The sequence below is a fragment of the Melanerpes formicivorus genome, unplaced genomic scaffold (assembly GCF_026170545.1).
Source record: "Melanerpes formicivorus ecotype bairdi unplaced genomic scaffold, bMelFor1.0.p_v2 SCAF_13, whole genome shotgun sequence".
Lineage (NCBI taxonomy): Eukaryota > Metazoa > Chordata > Aves > Piciformes > Picidae > Melanerpes > Melanerpes formicivorus.
In genome coordinates this window covers 836,033-860,350 of record NW_027142365.1, presented here as the reverse complement: position 1 = coordinate 860,350, position 24,318 = coordinate 836,033, and the positions used below count along the sequence as shown (strand labels likewise).

At 48.4% G+C, this 24,318-nt stretch overlaps 1 protein-coding gene across 1 annotated transcript in view; it reads right to left on the bottom strand.

The window, feature by feature from the left end:
- GPR158 (G protein-coupled receptor 158) overlaps positions 1-24,318 on the bottom strand; it is a 124,065-nt gene that overhangs the window by 50,876 nt on the left and 48,871 nt on the right. The window contains exons 3-5 of the mRNA XM_068145757.1: positions 20,496-20,598; positions 17,728-17,945; positions 5,858-5,926 (exon numbers count right to left, since the gene is read on the bottom strand). Coding sequence (XP_068001858.1) covers positions 5,858-5,926; positions 17,728-17,945; positions 20,496-20,598 — 390 coding nt within the window. The remainder of the gene's footprint in view (positions 1-5,857; positions 5,927-17,727; positions 17,946-20,495; positions 20,599-24,318) is intronic.

The following is a 24,318-nucleotide window of genomic DNA, read 5'->3' as shown; positions in this document are numbered from 1 at the left end:
AGCAGTCCCACTCTTCCCCCTCTTGTCTTAAACCCTGCAAACTGAGGTCTTCGAGTGGGAGTGGTGGATTTCCTTCCTTCTGTGCCCTGCTGCTTTATCACCCAAATGCCTTGACATGCAAGTTGAGTGCAGCTCCAGAGAAATTAGCAGAGTAATGCTGAAATACAGCCCACAGGGGACTGGAACAGCCTTTTCTGTTGGTGTTTTTATGGCTTAATCTTTCCAAGCCTAAATCAAATATCCTCAGCTCACTCTCCCAGAGCATCTATCACCTCTGGCAGTACTAGAAAACCCAAAGCTGCATGCTACCAGAGCTTTGGGAAGATGAAACAGAGATCACCATCACATGTGTCCTTGCTCACACCCTTAATAAAATATTTCTAAACACTTTCAGGGCTATCATTAGTGACAGCCATTCGTAGTGTGGCTCTTACTCACTGATCAGGACCCTGCTGTGCACGGCACAGCTGTGCCAGACATCTCAGCACCAAAGAGCTCATCACTTAAGTATGAGATGAGGAAGCCCAGGTCAGTGCAGAGGAAGCACAAGGAAAGGATAAAAGATTTCCCTTTCACAGTTATGTAAGTGGTGGTTTAGGAGAGGAGAAGGAAGCTTGCAAGGAGTAGTGAGAAATCATTGTGTGCAAGCAAGGAACAGGCACTGCCTGTACCATCTGGGGGTTTACAGATAGCTTCTGTAGCACAGAATCATGACAATGAGAGAAAAGCCAGCACTGGAGCAGGGTACAGGATGTCACTTCTGGCTCCTTTTCATTTTTAGACTGTTTGCTTGCTCATTTTCTTCTTCCTCTTCACCAAGTCCAACCCAGAACTCTACAAACCATATCCCCAAGCACCACATCAAAGGACCCTTAAACACATCCAGGGCAAAGCTCTCCTTTTTCCTGACCATCATCCTTTCCTTGTCCTCTTTTACTAACTGAACACTATGCAGTCAGGCACCCGGGCAGCCCAGTTCATGCAGAAGATTCAAACAAAACCACCACACTCTAAGAGAACTGGATAAACTTGCCACTGCTGGTGTGACAAAAGCAAGTCTCTTCTCATCCTCTTAGGGTTTTGTCCACACACACTACCTTGGAACTGATTAATACAGGTTTTTTTAGCTTTGAAGTCCTCCCAGCCACTGGAGAGGGACCTGGGACAAAGCCATGCAGTGACAGGACAAGGGGTAATGGCTTCAAAATGGAAGAAGATCAATTTCCATTAGACATTAGGGAAGAAATTCTCCCCTGTGAGGCTGGTGAGGCACTGGAACAGCTTGTCCTGAGAAGTTGTGGAGGCTGCAACCCTGGCAGTGTTCAGAGCCAGGTTGGATGGGGCCTGGAGCAACCTGGTCTAGCAGGAGATGTTCCTGCCTGTGGCACAGGGGTGGAATTAGATGACCTCTGAGGTCCCTTCCAACCCAAACCATCTGTGTTTCTATGATTTCCAATGAGAGTTTTGTCTGATCTGACCTCTTTCTCTCTCTTCTTCCATAGCTACCATATCCTTCTGCCTGCAAACTGATTAACAGTGTGTGGTGGTCGGTATTACAAACTGCAAGGCACCATTGCCTGCCCCTTCCTGATCCTCAGCATGCAGAAGGAGTGAAGAAGGGCAGTCTCATCTCTGAGGGATGAAACCTCCTTGCTGAAGGATCTCTTCCAAAACCATTAACTTTCATCTCTCTCCATTGCAATGCATTGGATTTCTCATCTCTCCTGATCATTAACCATTAATCATCCTCCATGGTACAACACTTAAACCCTCAGTAGAGAGGCAATACCTAATGCACTCATACATAAAAGAAGAGGGACTGAGAACTGTGAGGCAAAAAAAGTCTATTTCAGCTCCTGTATTATGGAGATGGAGATTCTGCTGTCGCCTTTCTGCGTGCTGAATGCAGAGTGCTCTGTCAGGTGGCAGGAGGTGACAGGCAGATTATCATGCTTTATCACTCCGCTGTTCATATTACACCAGTCTATGTCTTACCTTTAATATCTCCACCTTGGTGAGTTATCACACTGCCTCTTTCACTCTGGCAGCAGTGGCTTACAAACTGCACTCAATTTCCTATCAGAAACAGCTGGGTAGTATCAGATTATCTAAGTCAAGTCTTCCTGAGGCACAACCTGCTTCTGCTTTCACCTTGCTTCAGATTCTTCCTGATGCAGATCACAGCAGCCCTGCACTAAGGAAGCAGGCAACAGCTGAGTCCAACAAGTTCACCAAGTTTTAAGGACAAACCACAGGCCCTTGACCTGACTGCAGATGTTGCACCTTGGGTCTCAGGATGGAAGTGTGAATAACCAACCAGAAAAGATGTTTGGTGTAAAACATGAACATGCCCCCAGCTTTCACAGAATCACAGAGTGGAAGGGGTTGGAAGAGACCTCTGGAGACTATCAAGTCCAACCCCACTGCTAGAGCAAGATTGCACAGGAACATCCAGGAAGGTTTTGAAAGTCTCCAGAGCAGGAGGCTCCACAACCTCTCTGGGCAGCCTGCTCCAGGGCTCCTGCACCCTCACAGCAAAGAAGTTTTTCCTTTCTTTCACTGAAGGGCATCTGGGGAGGTGAAAAAGAATGACTGAAATTTGTCTCCCACCAATGCATTCAGGCTCTAATAAATGAAACTGAATCACTGATGTCAGGACTGTGCCCTGCTGAGAACATGGAACATGGTACCTACAACCCGGCAGGTTTCTAACACCCCTCTGGATAAGGACTTAGCAGCCTTGCTGTACAGCCAGACTGACAGCTGGCCTCCTGTGCACAGAAGATTGGACTAGAGGCTTTCAGAGGTCTCTCCCAGCTCGGGGTGTCCTGTGAACACAGCACACAGACACACACAAAAGAAGTGAGAGCCTGAGAAACGAGAGCTGTGCTTGTCCTAGACAAAACTCATCTGCATGCTCCTCACTCACCCGGGCGCAGTGTGCTGTTACCAGCAGAGCATCACTGGAATAATAAGTTTTGGTGGAGACCATCATGTGCACTCCCTGTTTGGTTAGCAGGGCATTCTGACAGCCCTTCTGCTCACCAAAAGCAGCTGGCCCATAATATCATTTTTCAATTAATGCTGCCACACTATGAATAGATCACTGCATGTGGGCATGAAAACAGTGGCAATTAGTGACACAAATCAAGCTATGCAACAAAGCAGGTTTGGGTTCCCATTTAATTGGAGGGTAGGGGAAGTCAGAGATGCAATAAAGCCCTTCTGGACACAGAGAAATTTGTATGCTGAAGGCTCCCCAAACAATTCAAGACTGACTGAGTGAATGGATCTAGAAAAAGAAAGAATTAGGGAAGTGCAGAGGAGCAGAGAGATGCAGAAGGCTCAGAGCACAGTTTCATAGTTTCATTCAGGGTTGGAAGGGACCACAAGGATCATCTAGTTCCAACCCCCCTGCCATGGGCAGGGACACCCCACACTAGATCAGGCTGGACAGAGCCTCATCCAGCCTGGGCTTAAACACCCCCAGGGACGGGGCCTCGACCACCTCCCTGGACAACCCATTCCAGGGTTTCACCACTCTCATGGTGAAGAACCTCCTCCTCACATCCAGCCTGAATCTCCCCACCTCCAGCTTCATTCCATTCCCCCTAGTCCTATCACTAGCTGAGATCCTGAGAATGAGTTCAGAACATCCAAGGGGATTGTGGTTTTTTTAAGTAAGAATGCAGTTTTGCACTGAATCCTCAAACTAAGAGATCTGAGTTATTTAGAGCTGAGATGCTGTCACTCTACCTCTTGTCACTGCCCATGCACTAAGGCAAGCTGTGTCATTCCACACGTAGTTGAGCTTTTTGGTTGTACCCTTCCAAACCAGAACAGAAGAGATGACACTACAAGGAAACCAGCCAAAGAAGGACACCCCCTTCCTGCAGTGATGCTTGTCTGGCTCAGACTGGGCAACACTGTGCCACATTTTAACCTGCACCTCATGTTAGCTGTACAACACACAGCCTAACTCATGCCTGTGAGAGGTGAGGTCTGCAGGGGAGGTGCTGGTTATCAACCCCCTCCCTCTGGCACCACTTCCTCTCCTCTCTCTGTGTGTAAAGGCTGTGGATGGCCACAAGGGTTCCTTGGCCGAGAGAGAAGAGCTTTTCCCATCAACAGTATCTCAGTATTCCTGACAGTGAGCAGCTGAAGCTCAACAGAAAACCAGCACCAAAGGACATTCACCCTTGTGAAACACAGTGATTAGAGAGTCAAGACAAGAACTGGGACAGAAAATGACCAACCAGTGACAGGTGAGCAGCAAGGGCCACGCTGAGGCTTGTGGCATCCCCTGGAGATGAGGTTGTACAAACATTGACTGGCTCCCATGGAGCCCCTGCCTGGGCAAGCCATGGTTCCATGGCTCTTTGGGACAGCAAAGAGGAGCCCTGGAAAGGAAACTCCTCGCTCTGGATTTCTGTAAATGCTTCCCAGCATTGTACACCAGCTGAGGAAGCAGGGCATGGCCTCCTGTTCTGTTGAAGGAGGAGAATCTGAGGGAGGCTCTGAAAACCCTGGGGAGAGGTCCTTCAAGTTGTAAAAAGCATTTGTACAATACGGAATAACTCAAAACTTCCTCCTTCCTGACAGCTGCAAAGTGAGAGATGGAAAACCACACTGAATATTCAGTGATGCACACAGGTCTGGAGAGGCCCCTGGGACTCCAAAAATAACGTGTGAGAATTCCACAGGGATTTGTGTCTATTGTAGTATTCCTCACACCTCCATCAACTACAGCTGATTTGCTGCTTGGTCTGCATTTGCTCAGGAGCTTGGTTTCCCAGCTAGTCTCTAAGCCACTACACAATGGCCTTGCAAAAGCACAGGAGGTCCTGAGCGCTGAGAGCCAAAAGCCCCACAAACACAGTTTTCAATAACCCACAAGCCCAGCTTTGTTTCCAGCTCCTGATCTGCAGCCTCTCTCTCAGCTGCATTCACTTCACACTGAGATCTTGCTTTCTCTGGTCTCTCTCTCTCTGGTTTAGGCGCCAATCGACAAGCTCAGGCTTCCTGGGATTTTTGAGGAGAGAGGATCTGCACTTCCTCACTTCTATGGGATGTTCTTCATGCAACTAGGAAATCACTTCTTGTGCCCCACTCAAAGCATGCAACTATGAAATCACTTCTTTTGCCCCACTTACAGCAGAAGGCTAACACCATCTCATTTCCCAAGCACATGGCTTGGGTGGGAAGAGACCTTACATTTCCAATCACCCTGCCATGGGCAGGGGTACCCCCTACTAGCCCAGGTTGCTCAAGCCCCTCTCCAGCCTGGCTTTGAACACTTCCAGGTTTACAGCCTCCACACCCTCTCAGGGCAATCTGTTCCAACACCTCACTACCCTCATGGGGAAGAATTTCTTCCTAATCTGGAATCTCAATGTCACAGAGCTTGAGGAACCACACAACACATGCCCCTAACGCACTGAAACCATTCCTGTCCTTTCTCCTGCCTTCTAGAGAAATACTTGGCGTAACCAGTGTCTTCCTTTCACAGACTCTGCATATTCTGCCTGCAGCACAGTTCTGAGAGCTCTTGCCTTTCAAAGCAAAAACTCAGCTTAACCCAGCACATCTGAAAACTTCCAAGTGAAAGCCACAGGAAAATTCCCTGACCGTCCCGTGGAGAATTACTGCGAGCCTGCTGCAACACCCAAGAGTGTCTGCAGAGCACAGCACGTTTTAAAGCCAGGTTAAACCAATTCCCACATAAATGACATAAGATATGTCACAGAACTAGTTTGAACATCTCCCTTTTCACCATGCTGACTCACACATTGTTTATTTAAGAACAAGGACACTGATTTTGAGATGAAGAAAGAAAACCCGTTGTGGTTTGACTTACTGGGAAGTACAGAAGAAGGGATCCAAAAAGAATGGTTTCCAGCAGCACCAGTCCTGAAGCCCTGATGCTCTGCAAGACAAAAACCAATAGCAAATATTAGACAATACTATGGGACAGGCTGGGAGAGTTGGGGTTGTTCAGCCTGGAGAAGAGAAGGCTCTGGGGAGACCTTAGAGCAGCCTGCCAGCACCTGAAGGGGACTGCAGGAGTGCTGAGGAGGGACTTTGGACAAAGGGCTTCTAGTGACAGGATGAGAGGGAATGGATTGAAGCTTGAGGAGAGCAAATTGAAACTGGGATGAGGAAGAAATTCTTGACAATGAGGGTGGTTAGACATTGGCACAGGTTGCTCAGGGAGGCTGTGGATGCCCCTGCCCTGGAGGTGTTCGAGGCCAGGCTGGACAGGGTCTTGAGCAGCCTGGTTTAGTGGAAGGTGTCCCTGCCCACGGCAGGGGCTTTGGAACTGCATAATCCTCACGGTGCCTTCCAACCCAAACCACTCTAGGATTCTGCTAAAATTCTCTCTGCTTGCCATTTGCAAGCTGGGCTCTTTTCAGAAGACTTTTGACAGCATAATGCTTCCACAGTGATGCTTATTAAAGCACAGTATTAAGCTGCCTGTCACAGTGGCATCCTTCACACTCCTTTATTCGCAGGCCCATGACAATGGCTGTGTTTTACAAACCCCAATTTAAAACATCACTCTTCCCTGTGCTAAATACTGTTCAACACACATTACCTGGATGCATTTGGAAACTGCTAAAATTGCTCTCAAAAGCCAAGAATTGTGGATCATGGGAATTACAGAGAGGAACTGAGCTGCAGAATTTGTGCTGCAGTGTTTAAACCTCGAGAAACCCCTCAAACGTTTTGCCTTATTTAATGATTCGACTTCTGCAATGCCTGTGAACAACACTCAGGCTGACTGATTACAGAGTGTGCTTCTGAGATTGAAAGCACCTTTATCTTTCCTGAAATCCTGCACCAAGATGTTGATTCCAGCATGAGCTTGCCAGGGGCTGTGAAGCACCGTGCCCTCTGCTCGCTGACTCCGCCGCAGCCTCTCCAGCAGAGCTCTCTCGCAGTTCCAAATTAAAACAAAAAGCCAAACCAAACACCAAAAATCAATCAAATCAATCAAATCAATTCTTTTTCCTAATGTGAAGTGTGTGCCAAGAAACTGGGTGATTTATGTACAGTGCATCTGTGCCTTGCCTTCAAGACAGAACATCAACACTGGTTCCCCTTCTCTGGTCATCCCCTTCCCCTGACCGAGTGCTCCACAGGCTGCTCTGGGGGGAGGCAGTGCCTTCCCCAGCACACAGGAGAGCAGAAGGGGCTTGGCCAAAAAAGTCTGTTGACAAATCCCCTTCCTTCCCATCACAGAATCCTCTTGTGGGCTGCAGTCAATGGCTCATAGTAACCTCTCTAATGGTTCTAGATGGGTGAGGCTTATCTTTCAGAAGTAAGGCAGGGAGAGAGGAGACCTCCTTGCTCTCCACAGCTCCCGAAAGGAGGCTGTCGTGAGGTGGATGTTGGCCTCTTCTCCCTAGTAACAAGTGATAGGACAAGAGGAAATGGCCTCAGGTTACTCCACACAAGGTTTAGGCTGGAGATCAGAAGCAGCTTCTTCCCTGAAGTGGTTCTCAACCACTTGAGCAGGCTCCCCAAGGAGGTGGTTGGATCCCTATCCCTGGAGGTGTTGAAAAGAGGCAGAGAGGTGATGCTGAGGGCCATGGTTTAGCACCAGCCTTGCTAGTTGGATAACAGTTGAACTTGATGATCTTAAAGGTCTTTTCCAACCTAAATGATTCTATGACTTAATAAAAGTAGCACTCTCTCTCTGACTGGATTTACAGACACACATTTAAGTGTCCTGGGGTCCAGTTTCTGCTGACAAAAAACTTGATGGAAATTTCTTGACAAAAATTCAGCCTTTCAGTGACTCTATAATCTTACTCAGGTTTCCAACACCAACAAACCACTCAAACACCCCAATTATCTTGCTGGACAGAGGTGCAGTGCCTGTTTTAGCAACTCCTGAAACTTGAGCAGGGCGCCACGAGCGCAGCCTGCACTTACACTGGGTTCCTGTAAAACAAATCAAAAGGGTTTTGTGTTGGTTTTCTCTCCCCCCTCTATTATGATGTATAAAGAGTAAGCACAATCCCAAATGCAAAAGTCTGGGAACCCAGCAACTGAAATGCCCTGTCAGGTGTTCCAGGCTCAAGTGATTCCATTGTTCAGTGGCATATCAGATTCAGCTAAGTGCTTTATAGAGTTATTTCTATCCCTTGGCCAGAGGAGCAGCCTCACCCTCTGGCCTGCTAATGCAAAGATGATCCAGCACCGCCCTACTGCATTTCCCCATGGAACAGCCCTGCCTCCCTTCATCTGGGAGGATGCTCCAGACAGACCCTCACAAAACATACATTAAAGCAGACAAACATTGCCCCAAACCCATTGATTCGGTACCTGTGAGACGCTCACTTGTTACAAGCTTCCCTGAACACTAAACAAAGACCCGAAGGGATGACACTTATCCCTTATGGCTGCTGGGATGAAATTGTTTATGCAACCACACTGCTGTATTTAGATGCATTCAACCTTTTCCAGTGGCATTATAAAAATCAATACCCCCAGACAACTTCTCAGAAATGCTTTCCATAGACACCTCTGATCTCATACCACAGCAGAGAGCTGGAAGTGGACGTTTGGAGGCCAGTTACGGAGTCACTCAATGCAGTACTTCAAGGTTATTCTAATTTAGAGTGGAACAGCCTCCCAATTACTTTGTGCCTTCGATGTCTGAAGCCATGGATCATGCACACTGCTTTGACAGGCATGGCAGAAAGCACAAACTCTGCTATAACCCAGAAATGGCAGCATGAGTTACTTCACACTTCTAATGAACACAGAGATTTAGCCTGGGATGTAAAATCTGTGTGCAAGGTATGGAACACAAGGCTTAGGGAGCTTAGAAAAGGTTTACATCTGCCTCCAACAATCCTTTCATGATCTTGAGCTCCCAGCACTCTGTGCTGTATGAGACAGACAGGATTTCCACCAAAAGTTGAATCCTCCACAGCAGAGACTTTGCAAACACAGGTCCCTGATGCTGTGGGCAGCACACCATGTGATTGACTCCCTGGGAACCTGCAACCGACAGCTTTTGCTCTGGTAAGAAGAGAAACGAAAGGATGGAAACAAACAGCAACTCCCAGCAGGAGCAGGGAAGGGATTGTGCTGCTGTACTGGGCATTGGTGAGGACATACCTCAAATCCTGGGCTCAGTTTTGGGCCTCTCACTCCAAGAAGGACATTGAGAGGCTGGAGAAGGTCCAGAGAAGGGCAACAAAGCTGGGGAAGGGTCTGGAGAGCAGGGCTGGGGAGGAGCAGCTGAGGGAGCTGGGGGTGTTGAGCCTGGAGCAGAGGAGGCTGAGGGAGACCTCCTTGCAGTCTGTAACTCCCTGAAAGGAGGCTGGAGTGACTGGGGGTTGGTGTCTTCTCTCTAGGTCAGGTGATAGAATGAGTGGAAATGGCCTATAATTGTGGCAGGAGAGGTTTAGGCTGGAGATCAAGAAAATTTTCTTTGCTGCAAGAGGGATCAGAACAGGCTGCCCAGAGAGCTGGTGGAGCCCCCACCCCTGGAGGTGTTCAAGAAATGTGTGCCATGGCACTTGGAGCCATGGTCTGGTGGCCATGGTGGTGCTGGGTTGACAGCTGGACTGGAGGATCTTGGAGGGCTTTTCCAACCCAAACAATTCTGTGATTCTAAAACCTTCACCCTCTGGTGTCCACCTCCACTCTCCACACCATTCATACTCTCAGGGCATTTAAGGACAGAGCCCTGGAATTCCACCCAGTGGCATTTTCTTCTACTTGCCTGCAACATTTGCTCCGTTTCTTTTCCTGCTCCTTAGCAGCTGCTTGGCCTTGGTGGTTTGGTTTGCTTTGTGTTTTTTTTCTCATCAGCCTTGCCTGTTGGCATTTAGTTTGGTTTTGCTTATTTATTTCTCTGGCTGTTCATCCTGTGTACAGCTTGTTTATTGCTGCTTGGTCTGTGAGCTCATCTCCCTTTTGGGGTTTTATTTCTGTGTTTGCTTATTTGTGTCAGTAAAACTGTCCTTCCTGCTTTTCCCTCTCTCACTTAATGGTTACACATTGCTGATCCCTGAGAGATACAGCAATTTATTTGCTTCTAGTTTCATACTCTCATGCTCAGCTTAGCTGCCCCTGCCACACCTTTCCCACATTCTCTAGGTTGCTTTGCTAAAACATAAATGGAGATGGAGACCTTGGATGAAAAATAATGAGGAGGAGGAGGAGGAGGAGGAGGAGGAGGAGGAGGAGGAGGAGGAGGAGGAGTGGTATGGCCAAGTCAAATGAGGAAAAATAACAACTGAATTAGGTATGACTTCAATCCAGCCTCCAGCCAGCAGTACTGGGATCAATCCAAAAGGAAGCAATTAACACACTGCAGCATGTGTTACACTAAAGGTCAGGACCAGGTTTGTACTGGTCTCTACCATCATCTTCATCACCCTGAACCAGGATCTTTTTAGAGTAGTTACCACCTTTCAGCTCTGCACTGACCAAGGAATTCTTCCAAGAGAGTGCCAGCAAATCTGAAGCAAGCCATGAGAGAAATTCAAGTGACCTACCATCAAGGGTTTCACAGGAAGCAACCAAAGGGGCAGCTGGCAAGATGCAAGGTGGGTTTGGGTACAGGGTAGCAAATGTGAATGATGAAGTAGTGTGAGGACAAGACCCCAGACTGGTGGCCTTGGTAGCTTCTGAATCCAGTGGGTATGGAATGCTACAGCTACACAGAAAGGAGAGCAGCAGGTCTTGCATCTCTACATAAATGCAGACAAATATCTCATGGGTGGAGGTCATGAGGATGGGGCTGGGCTCTTTTCAGTGGTGGCCAGTGACATGACAAGGGGCAATGGGCACAAACCAGAACACAAGAGGTTTCGCTGGAACTTAAGGAGAAACTGCTTTGAGGGTGATGGAGTACTGGAGCAGGCTGCCCAGAGAGGTTGTGGACTCTTCTCTGGAGACTATCAAAACTCAGGAGGTCTGCAAAAGTGCTTGTGAAGGGCTGCATTATGCCTTGGGGTGTCTGTCCATATGATCTAGACCACACTAGCAGCCTTTGGGATCCCTGGCTCCTACAAGTAACACCATTTCTGTGTCAAATCACATTAGGAAAGGGAAGTCCTGCATGCCTTTGGGCACTGCTGAAGGGCCATAATTAAATGCTTAGCAATTATTTGCAGGAGAGAAATGACATATGTATATATATATATGTGAAGTAGCTGGCCAAGTTCAAGTGTAGCAAAGCAAAAAGCTAAAATGATGAATAAATAATGCTGGAAGATGCTGCACTGCAATCCTCTGTGGTCCAAAGCAATCCAGGAAACACAGCAGCGTTAATCAGCACTGAATTTGTGACCAGCAGCCCACAGTCAGCAATGTGAGTGCCAAAGTATTTCCAGAGAAGAAGAAACAAATCTGCAACCAAAGCCAAAGGGAAACTGAAGTCATTCTCTGTCAGCTACACTGCACATCATGAGTTAACAGAACTGCAGCCTTCTGGTGCCAGGCCGAGCAGCCTGCAGGTCTCTGCAGGGCCACAGGCTGTGGCTTACATGAGCACGGCACACTGGGAGGAGCGAGGGGGAACGCCTGGCAGCTCCTGACTGTTTCTCGCTTTCCTTAAACAGTTCTGCCACTTCTGCAACAGCAAGAATGACCAAATGGGGCTGTGACGTCCTGAGAAGGTCCTCTGCAGAGAAGGGGAGCTTGGCTCACCGGCAGACAAGGTCTGCGAGGAATTGTTAGGGGGAAAAGTGAAGGCAGCTTCTGCTTCAATCTCAGCTTTGAATACAACACAGCATCAGAGAATGCTGGGGGGAGAAAAGGATCTAAATATCAAGAAGAAATTCACTGAAGGGAGGGTGGTGAGACACTGGAACAGGCTGCCCAGGGAGACCAGGGATGCCCCCTTCCCTAGAGGTGTTCAAGGCCAGGCTGGATGGTAGGAGGTGTCCTTGCCCACGGCAGGGGGGTTGGAGCTGGATGATCTTCAAGGTCCCTTCCAACCCAAACCATTCTATGAATCCCTGCACAGCCCAATGCCTTAACAAGGCTATGCTTTTGTTTCAGTGTTGCTGGTTGCCAAATTCAAGCAACTCATTCCCAGCCCACCACAGCAAACTCGTTAGCTGGAAGGAGGAAGGGTTGTACCTCATCTGAAAACCTCTCTGTAAAAGAACCAAGATTACATTCTGTGTCCTGCTCAGCCTCTCACCACACTGACAAACACTTCTGATGATAATTGTTCTGGCTGAATGGTAGCCTCCTAATAGGATATGGATTGCAACTGTGCTATTTTCCTTAGCAAAGGCCAGTTTGCCAAAGATAGGCCTGCAGCTCTGTGCTGCTCTGGCAAATTGTCAGAGCTGTCTGGCATTTGCAGGTTTTGTGCAGTATTCCTAAACCAAATACACATAATCCTCCTGCCTTTTCATTTTCTTCTAAAAACCTACTTACACAAAGGTCAAAACATGTAGTTTTTGGGTGTTGCTGGTTAGAGCTGAGCTCAGACAGAACATAATTCTTACTTGAAAAAGACCCGGGGAAAAGCAAAGGTCAAGCAGGCATCAATCATAAATCAACTGCAATAAAAGTGCACACGATGCCAGGGATCCAAGAAGTCCCCAGACACTTTGTACTCCAAACCACATGGCCCTTGATCCTTTATGAAACACAAGCAATGAAACTGGATCACTTAGAGTGCCTGTTGCAGTGGGTTATACATTCAAGGTGTAACTTTTCTTCCCAGCACTGTATTGCTGAAAGCCCCAGCCCCAGCTCAGGTTCCAGTGACCATGGACCCTGCACAAGGAGAAAGGAAAGAAGGCTGTCCTTCCTCCACTAAGTGTTCAAGGTAAGAGCCAGCAGACAGAGAAGGACAGATGGGAAGAACAAGGCAATGTCACATACCATGAGACATGCTCAGTAGTACCAGCCTATCAGCCCAGAGTCACATATGCTGTCAGCACTTGAATCTGAAGAGATGCTATGGAGGGCAGGGGATGCTCTCAAACAGCCTCTACCAAGCTTGAGCAAAGGCTGAAGGGAACAAGGGGCATTTGCAGAAGAGTGTAAGAAGCCCATGATGATGGGAGGCTGGTGTTGACACCTCTGCATCAAAGGAATGGCATCAGGAGAGACAGAAAAGCTCATGTGGGAGTTCAGAAACCATAAGGTAATGCTCATGTGCAGTGTCAAAAGGGAGATGCAAAGAGGAACACGCAGTGGCAGGACAGAAAATCATTTGCAGCATCATCATGAACAGACAGGAGGAGGCCACGAGTGCATTTGCCAAGTCCAAGGCCAGCTGCAGCCAGCCAGGCCAGCTGCAGTAGTCATGACACAGGCTAACAAGATGAGACAAGAATTCTGCAGAAAACATCTATTAAAGGGGAACTCAGAAAGAGTTCAGTAAGGCTCAGACAGAACCAAAGGTAAAGTGAGTTCCAGAGTGCAAAACGCTGGTAGGTAGTAAGCAGGTTGCCACAGTAACTGAGCGAGTAGTAGCTGGGATATCTTAGAGGGAAGCAGGAGATCCAAGGTTTCTTTTCAGCTATATTGGTATTGATGAGAAGAAGTCAGAGAAAAATGTCAAGATTTTACTGCAGAGAGAGGGAGGCATGGCTAGGACAGGGAAGGCAGAAAGCAATCTGACTGTGTTCACAGCATGGAGTCCTAAAGAGAAACTGACAGCAGAAGACTGCTGCCTGTGAGCTATAAACCTTCAACTTCAGCCCAGAGAAATGAAGAATGGAAAACTGGCATATGTTTCAGTCTGAATGATCTGCATTCAGCTTCCACCACACAACAGAGTCAAAAAAGCTGCTAGAAATCAGCACACAGAGCTTCTCTGAGGTTGCCACCATTAAGGCTCTGCAACAAAAGAGCATTTAGTGAAGAATGCAAGACTTCTCCTCCACTGGAGTTGCCAATGCAGCTTTCCTGCTGCCCTTTGAAAGTTCTTATGCTAATTTTTCCCTGGTATTGTTCCCAAGTCTCTTCGTTGAAGCAGTTTCTTTCTTCTCTTTGAGTTGAACTTAAAACCCCCAACCAGCCAGCCACACCACAATTATTTTCTCATCTTCATCCCCTCATCTTGTTTTTCTCCTCAGTTACACTGATTCTCACTATGAGGCCCAGAGAGTGGCACACTGGAATGCCAATCCCAGCTGCACCAAATACCACATTTCAAACTCAAATCTTGGCCCTGTCTGTTGGCCAAACGCTTTTCCCAGGGACTAAAAGCTCACTAAGCAAAAGACTGGCCCTATGGCATCCTGCAAGCCTTGCTGGTTGAAAAGCCCCTCTGCTACAGCTGGGCCTCACACTTGGAATAGTTCTTCTGAGCTTACATCCAGTCAAAAAGAAAAGCCTCCTTCAGATAGTCTCTCCTTGGCAGGGGAGCAATGCCAAACACCTCCTGCGAGCCACCAGGGACTCTGCTATTGCTATTGATCGTACAAGGAAGGTTCACAGCAGCAGACAACTCCAAGACAAACAGCAGGATGAATAAATAATGTGGCTATTATTCTGCTGATGTGATAGGAAGTCCCTCCCCAGCAAACCTGCAAATGGGCATTCACACACCCAAATGAACCTTCAGGTAAATGCAGCTGTCCTGAGGTCACTGCACCAAAGAACCAGAGGGGCAAGCTTATTGCCAGGGGACAGAGCACTCACTGCTCACCCCCCACACCAGGGCCACAAGTACAAGACTCGGCAAGCAGCAGGGTAACAATCAGCAACCTTACAGCTTGCTCAGTTTCATTTCTAGCTCTGAAACAGTTGGGGAAAATTGTTCTGCGCTGTAATAGTTCTTGCTGTTGGAAAATAAATGCTGAAATTCAAGGATTCAATTACCTTTAGTTTACACAATTTATTTTGCAAGTGAAATTATAATGTAACCCAATTAAAGGCCACTGCAGCCTGGTCTCTGGTGGCAGCTTCCTCCCTGGCTGGCACCCTGTGCTGGAAGTGCATTACTGTCAGCACCACTACTCTGAACTTTGGGGCTGTGGGCTGTAGAGTTCTGTGGAGTACTGGCAGGGTAAAAGATGGCAATGATTCATAGACTGCAAGGCTTAAATAGCAAGACATTAAGGTTAAGAAATTAAAAGCCAGCAATTGGTTTCACCACCAAAGAGGAGCAAATAGATCCGCGGCTGATTGACATCACTGTGAGGGCAATGCCCCCCGTTTCCCTGATGGGAAGGGTGCTGTGTAACTCAACTTTGTAGGGACAAATGTAGCTTGATGTAAAGATATATAGAGCAGACTGCAGGTTCTGGATCCTTGCAGCTACAGTGATGAAAAGTCATTGTTGAGACCAACCTTGTCCATGAGGGGTAGAGTGTTGTCTAGTGACCACCACGTACGAGGTGCATCCTGCTGCCCTGCTCTTCTCACTGCCTCTTCTTCAAGAGGCTGAACTCCAATCAACCAACATGTTTTACAGCTACATCTTTATTTTCTTCACACTTCAGTTTTTCTCTAGGCCTAAAGTGCCTGTAGTGGAACTAGGTTTATTTTTCTACTCACAAGTACTGAATCCCTCTAAACCAGGCAGTAGAATGCAAATATTCACAGATCTGAAGCCTTTGGGCTTGTGAAGTGAATGCCATAACACCCTGCAAACTCAGGGCAGGGTCACCACTGCAGCCGTGCCTACCCTGGCTGCTGGTTTTGGCCACTCCAGCAGCCGATGTATCAGCTCTGACGCTCAGATGCAGCTGCAGGCTAACAGCCCCAGCGCCTCTTGTCTTTTCCATATGTCTCTCTGCAGTTATTTACAAGAAGTTATCCCTACAGGCATGCCTTAACTCCACAGAGGAATGGGAAAGGATGTTTTATGAGCTGTTCTATGAATAAAGGAAGTGATCATCCCACCCAAACCAACAACAGTCTTTAAAGCTGCACACCTCAAACACTACAGTAAACTTCCCTGAGAAATCATCAGAGAGTAGGTTCTCAATCTAGGATGTGATGGAGAAGGGCTGTGCAAAGCACTGCACCGTGTCTGTGCTGAGGGAACTGCCAGGTATGCCCACAGCACGGCACGGAAAGGCAGCCGCTCCGCCTGCGCAAGATCTCTTCCCTCCATCAAGATCCCACTCCAGCTGAAGTGCCAGAAATCGCTGTCTGGGGAGGAGAAAGCAGGATGTGCAGCAAGGACCAAAGGCATCCAGGCATAAGCACATCAACATGCCAGGGCAGAGTTAAAAAATTAAAGGGAAAAGGTATGCTTGCAAAGCCAGCAGGCACCAGCCATCAATAGCCTGTGATTATCTCGCTCTGAATCACTGCATCCCATCAGGGCTGCACTACAGGAGGACAGACCAAAAGACATCCTTGATTTGTTAAGTGTTGGAGAGGGGAACTACAGCACTCAGCTGCATGTTGCCTTTCCCTCCATGTGCAGTTTTGTGCAGTGCTCAAAATGGCCATTTCCAGGGTTGCCTTCACAGCCCTGAGGTCACATTTAGCAGAACACTTCCATGCATTTGCACTACATGGAAAAAGAGGGAAGTGAGGGCACAGACCATCTGGGAACTCCAAACACACTACATCTGCATTCAGCAGAGAGCAACCACCACGTAAAACCAGGCAGTTGCTGTTCCTTGCCACAGCTCCCTCAAGAGAGGTAAAATGATTTATTCCTGTTGATGACTACCCCTGGGGTCTTGTTAACTGTTAGTTTTTTCTCTTGATCAGTGTTCCAGATATTTAATTTCCTCCTCTCATTATTTGTATTTCTGTATTTCCAGCAGTCCTTGAGTGTTCACAAATAGGGAGGGGAGACCACTTAAATACAAACTTTTTTAGTTCTCTATTGTCAATGGTTAGGAAGGGAAATGATCTGGAACAGGGCAAAGCTCTTCATCTCTCCGGGCTCTGCCCCAGTCCTCCACCACTGCCAATGCCAGCAGACAACACCACTCCCAACTGCTGGGTTGGAAACTCTCCTCTAAGCATTTTTCTCCATTGTTTCTCAGAGGTGAAACACACCCTTTCAAAGCCTGCTGGCTGCTGCCAACTTCATACTGATGTGCTTGGTTTACATCCAGAGATGCTGGGCAAGATGTTGGGAAGATAGGAAGGCCAGACCCCCACACCCCCACGGCTCTCCTACCCACTCAGAGTCTGCCAGCATCGCAGCCCATGGCGAGGGAAAGATGATGGCAAAGCAGCTTGGCTTTAGTGCAACTGTTCTGAACCCTTTACTGTTCATCTGAATGAGGATTCACAGCAAGCAAGAGCCTTCTGAAGAGATCTAGTGTGAGTCAAGGCTGGCATGTCTCTTTCATCACCAAAGCAGCAATTAGCCTCTTCCACCCTCGGCTGAGCTCAGCTGCTCTGCTCTCTTTGCTAGCAGTGGTTCTTAGCATTTCTTAGGGACACTTACAATTCCTTGCAGCAGTTGTATCCTACCTGACAGCTCCATGTTTGAGCTGGAATGCCTCTATGCAAAGGTCAGGTATTTTCAGCTTCAGACACAACAGGATTCCTCGGCTGTTGCTGACCACAGGCAAACAGAAGCAGATTTCACTGAAGAACTGAGAACTGCTCGAGGGTTTCCCTCAAGAACCATAAGCAATGTAGGTACATCCATGCCTAAAGAACAACATTCCTGCCTGAAAACCCCATCCTCTCCTTGAGCTGAGCTCCTTCCCTGGGAAACTGCCTGTCAGCATGAGAAGCTGTCCAGCTACAGAAGGCAGTCTGCAGCACACAACAAGCAGCAAACCCAAGTCAAACACATCTGCTTACCTTTGCCTTCCGAAAATGGTAGACCACCAGCATGCTGATGAAGTCCAGCAGCATGCAGAGTGTTTGGAAGGAGATGATAGCCAGCCGTAAGTACTTGTCCTCCTGTGCATAGCAGGGGGTATCATCTGTGCAGTAGGAGCAGCCTTCCCTGCAGGGCAGGCAGGTGTAGACTTCCTCTGACAACTCCCCACCAGTGAAGCGATGTTCTGCATCCTTCCCTGAAAGCACCAGAAGGGTGAGGGGGAGACAACTTCAGCTGTGCAGGATGGGCAGATCCACAGAATGGTTTGGAAGAGACCTTAAAGATCATCCAGTTCCACCCCCCTGCAGTGGACAGGGACACTTCCCACCAGCCCAGGTTGCTCAAGCTCTCATCCAGCCTGGCCATGAACACCTCCAGCCAGGAGGCAGCCACAGCCTCCCTGGGCAACCTGTGCCAGAGTCTCACCACTCTCACTCTAAAGAATTTCTTCCTCATCTCCAGTCTAAATCTCCCCTCTTCCAGCTTCAATCCATTCCCCCTCATCCTATCACTATAAGCCCTTGTAAAAAGTCCCTCCCCAGCCTTCTTGTAGCCCTCTTTATGTACTGGAAGGCTGCTAGAAGGTTTCCTCAGAGCCTTCTCTTCTCCAGGCTGAACAGTCCCAACTCTCTCAGCCTGTCCCCAGAGGGGAGGTGCTCCAGACCTCTGATCATATTTGTGACCTCCTCCAGACCTGCTCTAGAATTTTGATGTCCTTCTTGGGCTGGGGGCACCTCACTTGGATGCAGTACTCCAGGTGGGGTTTCATGAGAGCAGAGCAGAGGGGGAGAATCACCTCCCTCACCCAGGTCATCCCTATCGGAGCAAAGCAGTCTCCTGCTGGTTCCCTCTCCTTCCCAGCTGGCCTCTCTCTCAAGAAGTCTCAGGATAGTTTGTCAGACCTGCTTCTTCCATTTCACCCTCCTCTGTCACACTCAGAAGATGCAGACCAATTTAGACCAGCTTACTAAATACCAAATGCTTTCCCATTGTGTTTGAGGTGGGAAAGAAGGAGACTTGTGAATGGGGAAAGACTGACATCAAGATCTGGGACCAAGGAAAGCATTTTACATGGAGACGTGAGGGGCAGACCCATAAACTGCTCACTGCTCACAGTACAAGCTCTGCTCTGATTTCAGATTGTTCCTCAATTTCATAAAGATGCTATCTAGTGAATTAATTAGCCTCAAATTAGATAAAGCCTTTCTTAATTAACATTTGTTCAGCATGTTGTTGCATGTCTGCTCCCAGAGCCAAACCAATGCACTTGCAGAAAGCAGAGCTTTCCATCATTCACACAACCACACCAGGAAACCTGGCAAACCTATTGGCAGCTTCGTGTTTTGTCTGCACCAATCAATGATTCTTAGCTGACATCTCATCCTTCCAAGTGAAGCCACTGACAGAGCCCCCAGGAGGATTTCTACTCTTTCTGATCCGTGAACACTTGCCTGGAAATCCCTGTAAGGCTGCCTGGCCTACAGGCAGTCAAGGGAAGAAAGAGGTGAAAGAAAAAGGTGGCAAAAAAGAATGTTATTGCATAAGAAGGAAAAGTAAATTTGCTGGCAATCTTCACTGTAAGCAAGCCAGGCCTAGGAGACAAACCAGAACACAGCAGGTTTCACCTAGACTTAAGGACAAGCTTCTTTAGTGTGAGGGTGCTGGAGCCCTGGAGCAGGCTGCCCAAGCAGCTGTGGAGTCTCCTTCTGTGGAGACTTTCAAAACCCACCTGCACCTTTCTGTGCAACCTGCTCCAGGCAAACCTGCTTCAGCTCATGAAGAAAGGCTAAAGGACCAGAGGCTTCTCAGCCTAAGAAATAGAAGATGGGGAATCTCATCAATGCTGATCAATACTTAATGGGTCCCAGGAGGATGGGGCCAGACTTTTTTCAGTGGTGCCCAGTGACAGGACAAGGGGCAACAGGCACAAATCTGAACATAGGAAGTTCCATCTAAATGTGAGGAGCTTCCTTACTTTGAGGGTGGCAGAGCACTGAACAGGCTGCGAGAGAGGTGGTGGAGTCTCCATCTCTGGAGCCACTCAGACCTTGCCTGGATGCCGGCCTGTGCATCCTGCTCTGGGTGAAGCTGTGTTAGCAGTGGGGGTTGGACTAGATGATCTCCAGAGGTTCCTTCCACCCCCCACCCTTCTGTGATTCCGTGGTTTTCCTTAAACTGAGTCATGCATGGGAGCTTCTCTGTGTGTATGTCACCACATACTACATGGAGAGCAGCCAACCAGCAGTCCTGCGAGCCTGTGCTGTGTGTCCCGGGCACCCACAGCACACAGCCAACCTCTCAGGCCTGAGCCACATCCCAGCAGCAGCTGTTAGAGTTTTGCTCCTTTGGATGGTCCTCAATAAAAGCCTGCACAAAGCCAGGGGCTGGGGCACTCTAGTCTGCCCTGACCAAAGAGAAAGTCATGAGGTTAATCTCCTCACTGCCTGTGCTTGAGCACAGATGCCAGCTCTCTGCTTCCCCACAGCAAGCCTTCTTTGCATGCTTTGTCAATTTATTTACAAACCAAACCTTCCTCAGGAGGGTATGTTCTACAGGCTCCTCCAGAGAGTGGTGAGTGGCAAACCAAAGGGCTAGAACTCCTTCAGTGATTATATAATCCCAGTGCTGCAAACCGCTGGGATTTTACTGTACAACCCTGACAGGGATGAAACGGAGCCCTGCATTATTAATGCCAGATCGGTTTTCTTCTTTCTTTTCTTTCTAGAACTCAAGCAGAGGCACTTACTCTGGAAGCTGTTCACTGAGAAGATGTTGGGATGATAGAATCCAGCTTTGCAAATACATTTGTAGGCTCCGAGCACAAATCCAAGGCCTTTAATGGGCATGCACTGCGAGGAAGGGAGAGAGAGACACATCAGACAGCTGATCACACCACAGCCTGCTCAGAGGTACATTCCAGCATCAAAACACTGAAGACACTCAACACACTTCTAAGGAAAACCAGGCAGCCCCTCCAGCCTGACAGCATTTTTCTCCTTATATAAAACTCCTCTTTGTTTTTGTTGCTCTTCCTGACGTTCAGCACCAACACACAGCAGAGAGAGCTGTGCTCTAGCCTGCCCCACTGGCAAACCAGCCAAGGGCCAGGTCTGACTCTTGCATGTTGGCTCTAGGTAGGACACCAGAGAGCTGTGGCTCTTCCTGCTGAGTTTGCAGCACTCTTCCCCAGCGCTGCAGGTGGGTTTCGGACGGCTGGAGCCCATGCTCCATGTGATACTGCTGGCTGACACAGCGGCAGCTGAGCCACCAACCTTCTGCAGGCAGCATGTGCTGGCACCCCCCCAGCGGTAATCATACTGCAGTGGACACTGGCCCAGTCAAAAGAGAGTCAGCAATAGGTTAGAGAAAGTGCAGATCTGTATCTGACCCAGGGGAAAGAGAAGAAACCTACAGCAGCAGCAGCCCCACTACTCTAAGCTCTCCTGTCCCTTCCCAAGGCAGTAAGTGTATCCTGGGCTGCATGGCAAGATGCACAGCCAGCAGATCAAGTGACTCCAAGCCCTGTCACTCTGTGATCCCAGAGCCCTGGCAAGGCTGTGCTAGCACAGCCACGGCAGCAGTCATGGGCTTCAGGCAGCCAGGAGCACAGAGACTGAGCAACCCACGACAGACTGTGTAGACACAACCAGTGAAGTATTCATCTGCTGCTAAGTTACTTAGGATTTGATCCATATAGAACTTAGAGGATCAAAAAAAGCCAATGTGTGAAAAATATCCACCTCCACAGAAGCAAAAATGGAAACAGAAAACTGACCTGCTTTCAGATTTCATTTTAAATGTGAAAGCAAAGCTCAGGGAATAGCTTTGAGGGGCACTACACAAGGAGGATGTGGACCTGATGGAAAGGGTCTAGAGGCCAGAAAAATGGTCAGAGGACTGGAGCACCTCTCCTACAAAGACAGGCTGAGAGAGATGGGGCTGTTCAGCCTGGAGAAGAGAAGGCTCCAAGGAGACCTCAGAGCAGCCTGGCAGTACCTGAGGCAGGGCTCCAGGAGAGCTGGGGAGGGACTGTTCAGAAGGGCAAGCAGCAAGGGGCGAGGGGCAGTGGTTTGAAATTAGAGCAGGGCAGATTTAGATCAGACACTAGGAAGAAGTTCTTGACTGTGAGGGTGGTGGAATGCTGGAACAGGCTGCCCAGGGAGGTGGAGCCTGGAGACATTCAAGGTCAGGCTAGACACATCTCTGAGCACCCCGATCTAGCTGGGGATGTCCCTGCTGGCTGCAGGGAAGTTGTGACTGGCTGATCTTCAAAGGCCCCCTGTGATTCATTCCCTGATTCTAGTAACTCCACTACATTCCTGAGTATTTGTGAGTTGATCACTGGTGATCATCATGCTTTCTGACACCCATGAGAGCAGCTGCCTTAGGTTAGACCAGCATCTCCCTTTGGTGTCCCATCTCGTAGACGCCCCACAGCCAGCAGTGGGGCACGCAGGGATGCAGAGTGGCTATCAAGTGAACCTCCCTCTGCTATGCCCTTCAGGACACCACACTGCTACATGGAATTTGCACTGCTTTAACTCCCAGCTGGCAGTGCTCAAGAGATGGCTTGGCTACAAATCAGAGCAGCTTCATCACAATATTTGCTCAAAGGAGAGTAATAGGCATCTCCACAGTTCACACAGCACATTCATCCCTGCTGCCTCTCCCCTGCTTTGCAAGTTCCTATGTTAAGCTGTACAGGGTTTGTATAATGTAACAGCTCCCAGGGTTAGCGGAGTCTGCCTTAAATTACACAGTCAGAGCAGACCAGAATCTTTACCTTGGCATTGTTTATAAATAAACAGAACTCAGACACAAGGTCTGAACCAGCTGAAAATAAGGTTGCATTGATTCAATTTTATGCTGCTAGCTGCAAAGGACAAAGCTGGGGAAAAATCTAATGCGATAAAGGATCTATCTGTGGGAAGGAAAATAAATCCTGTGAATAACATTTGCAATTGCTTTGGAAGCCTGAGCCAAACCTCCTGCCAAAAGAGAGGCAAAGCCCTCTCAGATCTGATTAGCCAGGAACCGAGTGACAAAAGTATTCAGCAGATACACAAAGCAGGTGTTAGAGCCACAGCAGGAAGCAAGAGGGGCAGAGCAGAGCAAAAACCAGCGGTGGCTTAAGAGAAGGGGTGTGTGTCCTGCACGGCACTTAGGGACTTAGGCAAACCAGCCCAAACATCTGCCCTCTGGCACCCTGCAGCACAGAGCTTAAACCAGGCATTTTAGAATTTAACCCCCCAAACAAAATCAAATCAAACCAAACCCACAACACCCCCCTAAATACACCAAAGCTCCCAAACCAACCTCAAAACCCCCAAGCCACAAGCAAACAAAAATACCAAAACAAAAGCCCAACAACAAACCCCCAAAAGAAACCAACAACCAAAGAGTCCACAACAGAATCCACCACAGCCTGGAGAGAGCTGGAGCAAGGCCACCAGGCCAAGATGTGCATCAGCAGTCTGAGGCTTTGCTGAAACCTCCCCACTGCTTTTTGACATTCTTCTGCTCTTCTTAAACCATGGGACCAGAGCAATACTGGTGGCAGTGAGTGCCAGCTCAGTCACAGAGATCATGAGATGATTGTCAAAGGCAACACCTCTGACGTGTTTTCCATTAATCTCAGTTACAATACTCAGCCAATGGAAGAGGTTATTCCAGTTACAGCTTTATGTTAGGATACTTTTGTCACTGCTGACAAAGCATGGACAGCAAACTTACAGCAGGGAGGCATCACTAAGTATAAGATGCTGCAAGGTCTTTAGCTCCTCATTAACTCCTTTAGTAATGTTCAGTCTCCCAGCTGTATGTCTGAGGAACCCTAAAGGATTCCTTTCCCATTCTCCAGCACTCCCAAGATGCTAAAGTTATCAGCCTGTTACTGGAGAAATGTGACAAATGTGGTTGCTAAAGTCAAAAGGTGGAAATGGAACACCTGGCTAAGAAATGGCAAAAAGGAGATCAGAAACATACAAATTGTGGTACTGGCTCAGGAGGTATGGAAGAGAGGAGAAAAGGTGGATTTAGAGGCCTCTGAAAGCAGGTTACTTGGTGGTAGGGGGGGATAAGCAGCACCACACTCCTCATCAGCTGTAGTCATGCATATGGAGAGCCCAAGGTCAGCTCATGAACTGTGCTCCCACAGTACAGACCCTGTGCAGGAGAGTGAAAGCCCAACCAGGAGAGCAGTTTGCAGGAGATGAGTGGCTTGGACACTCACAGACTCTCAGCAGCCACAGCACTTCAGACAGCTTCTCTCCAGACCACTGAGGATATTGGTGCAGGCTACAATCAGGCTACTTAAAAACCCCAACCACCCTACCCCAAACCCCAGCTCTTCCTATGATGGACTGGAACTGCTGGTACTGAAAAGCATTTCAGCAGAGCTCAGGGCTGCTCCTGGCTCATGTGCCACACAGCAATGTGACAACTTCTCCTCTCCCAGCCAGCCACGCAGCAATTGCAGGGAACCTGCTAACAGAGACCAAAGGGACTGAATGTTATAGCCATTAAATAATGCAGGGGGATTCATTTGAAGCACCTTCTCAGGGCCAGAT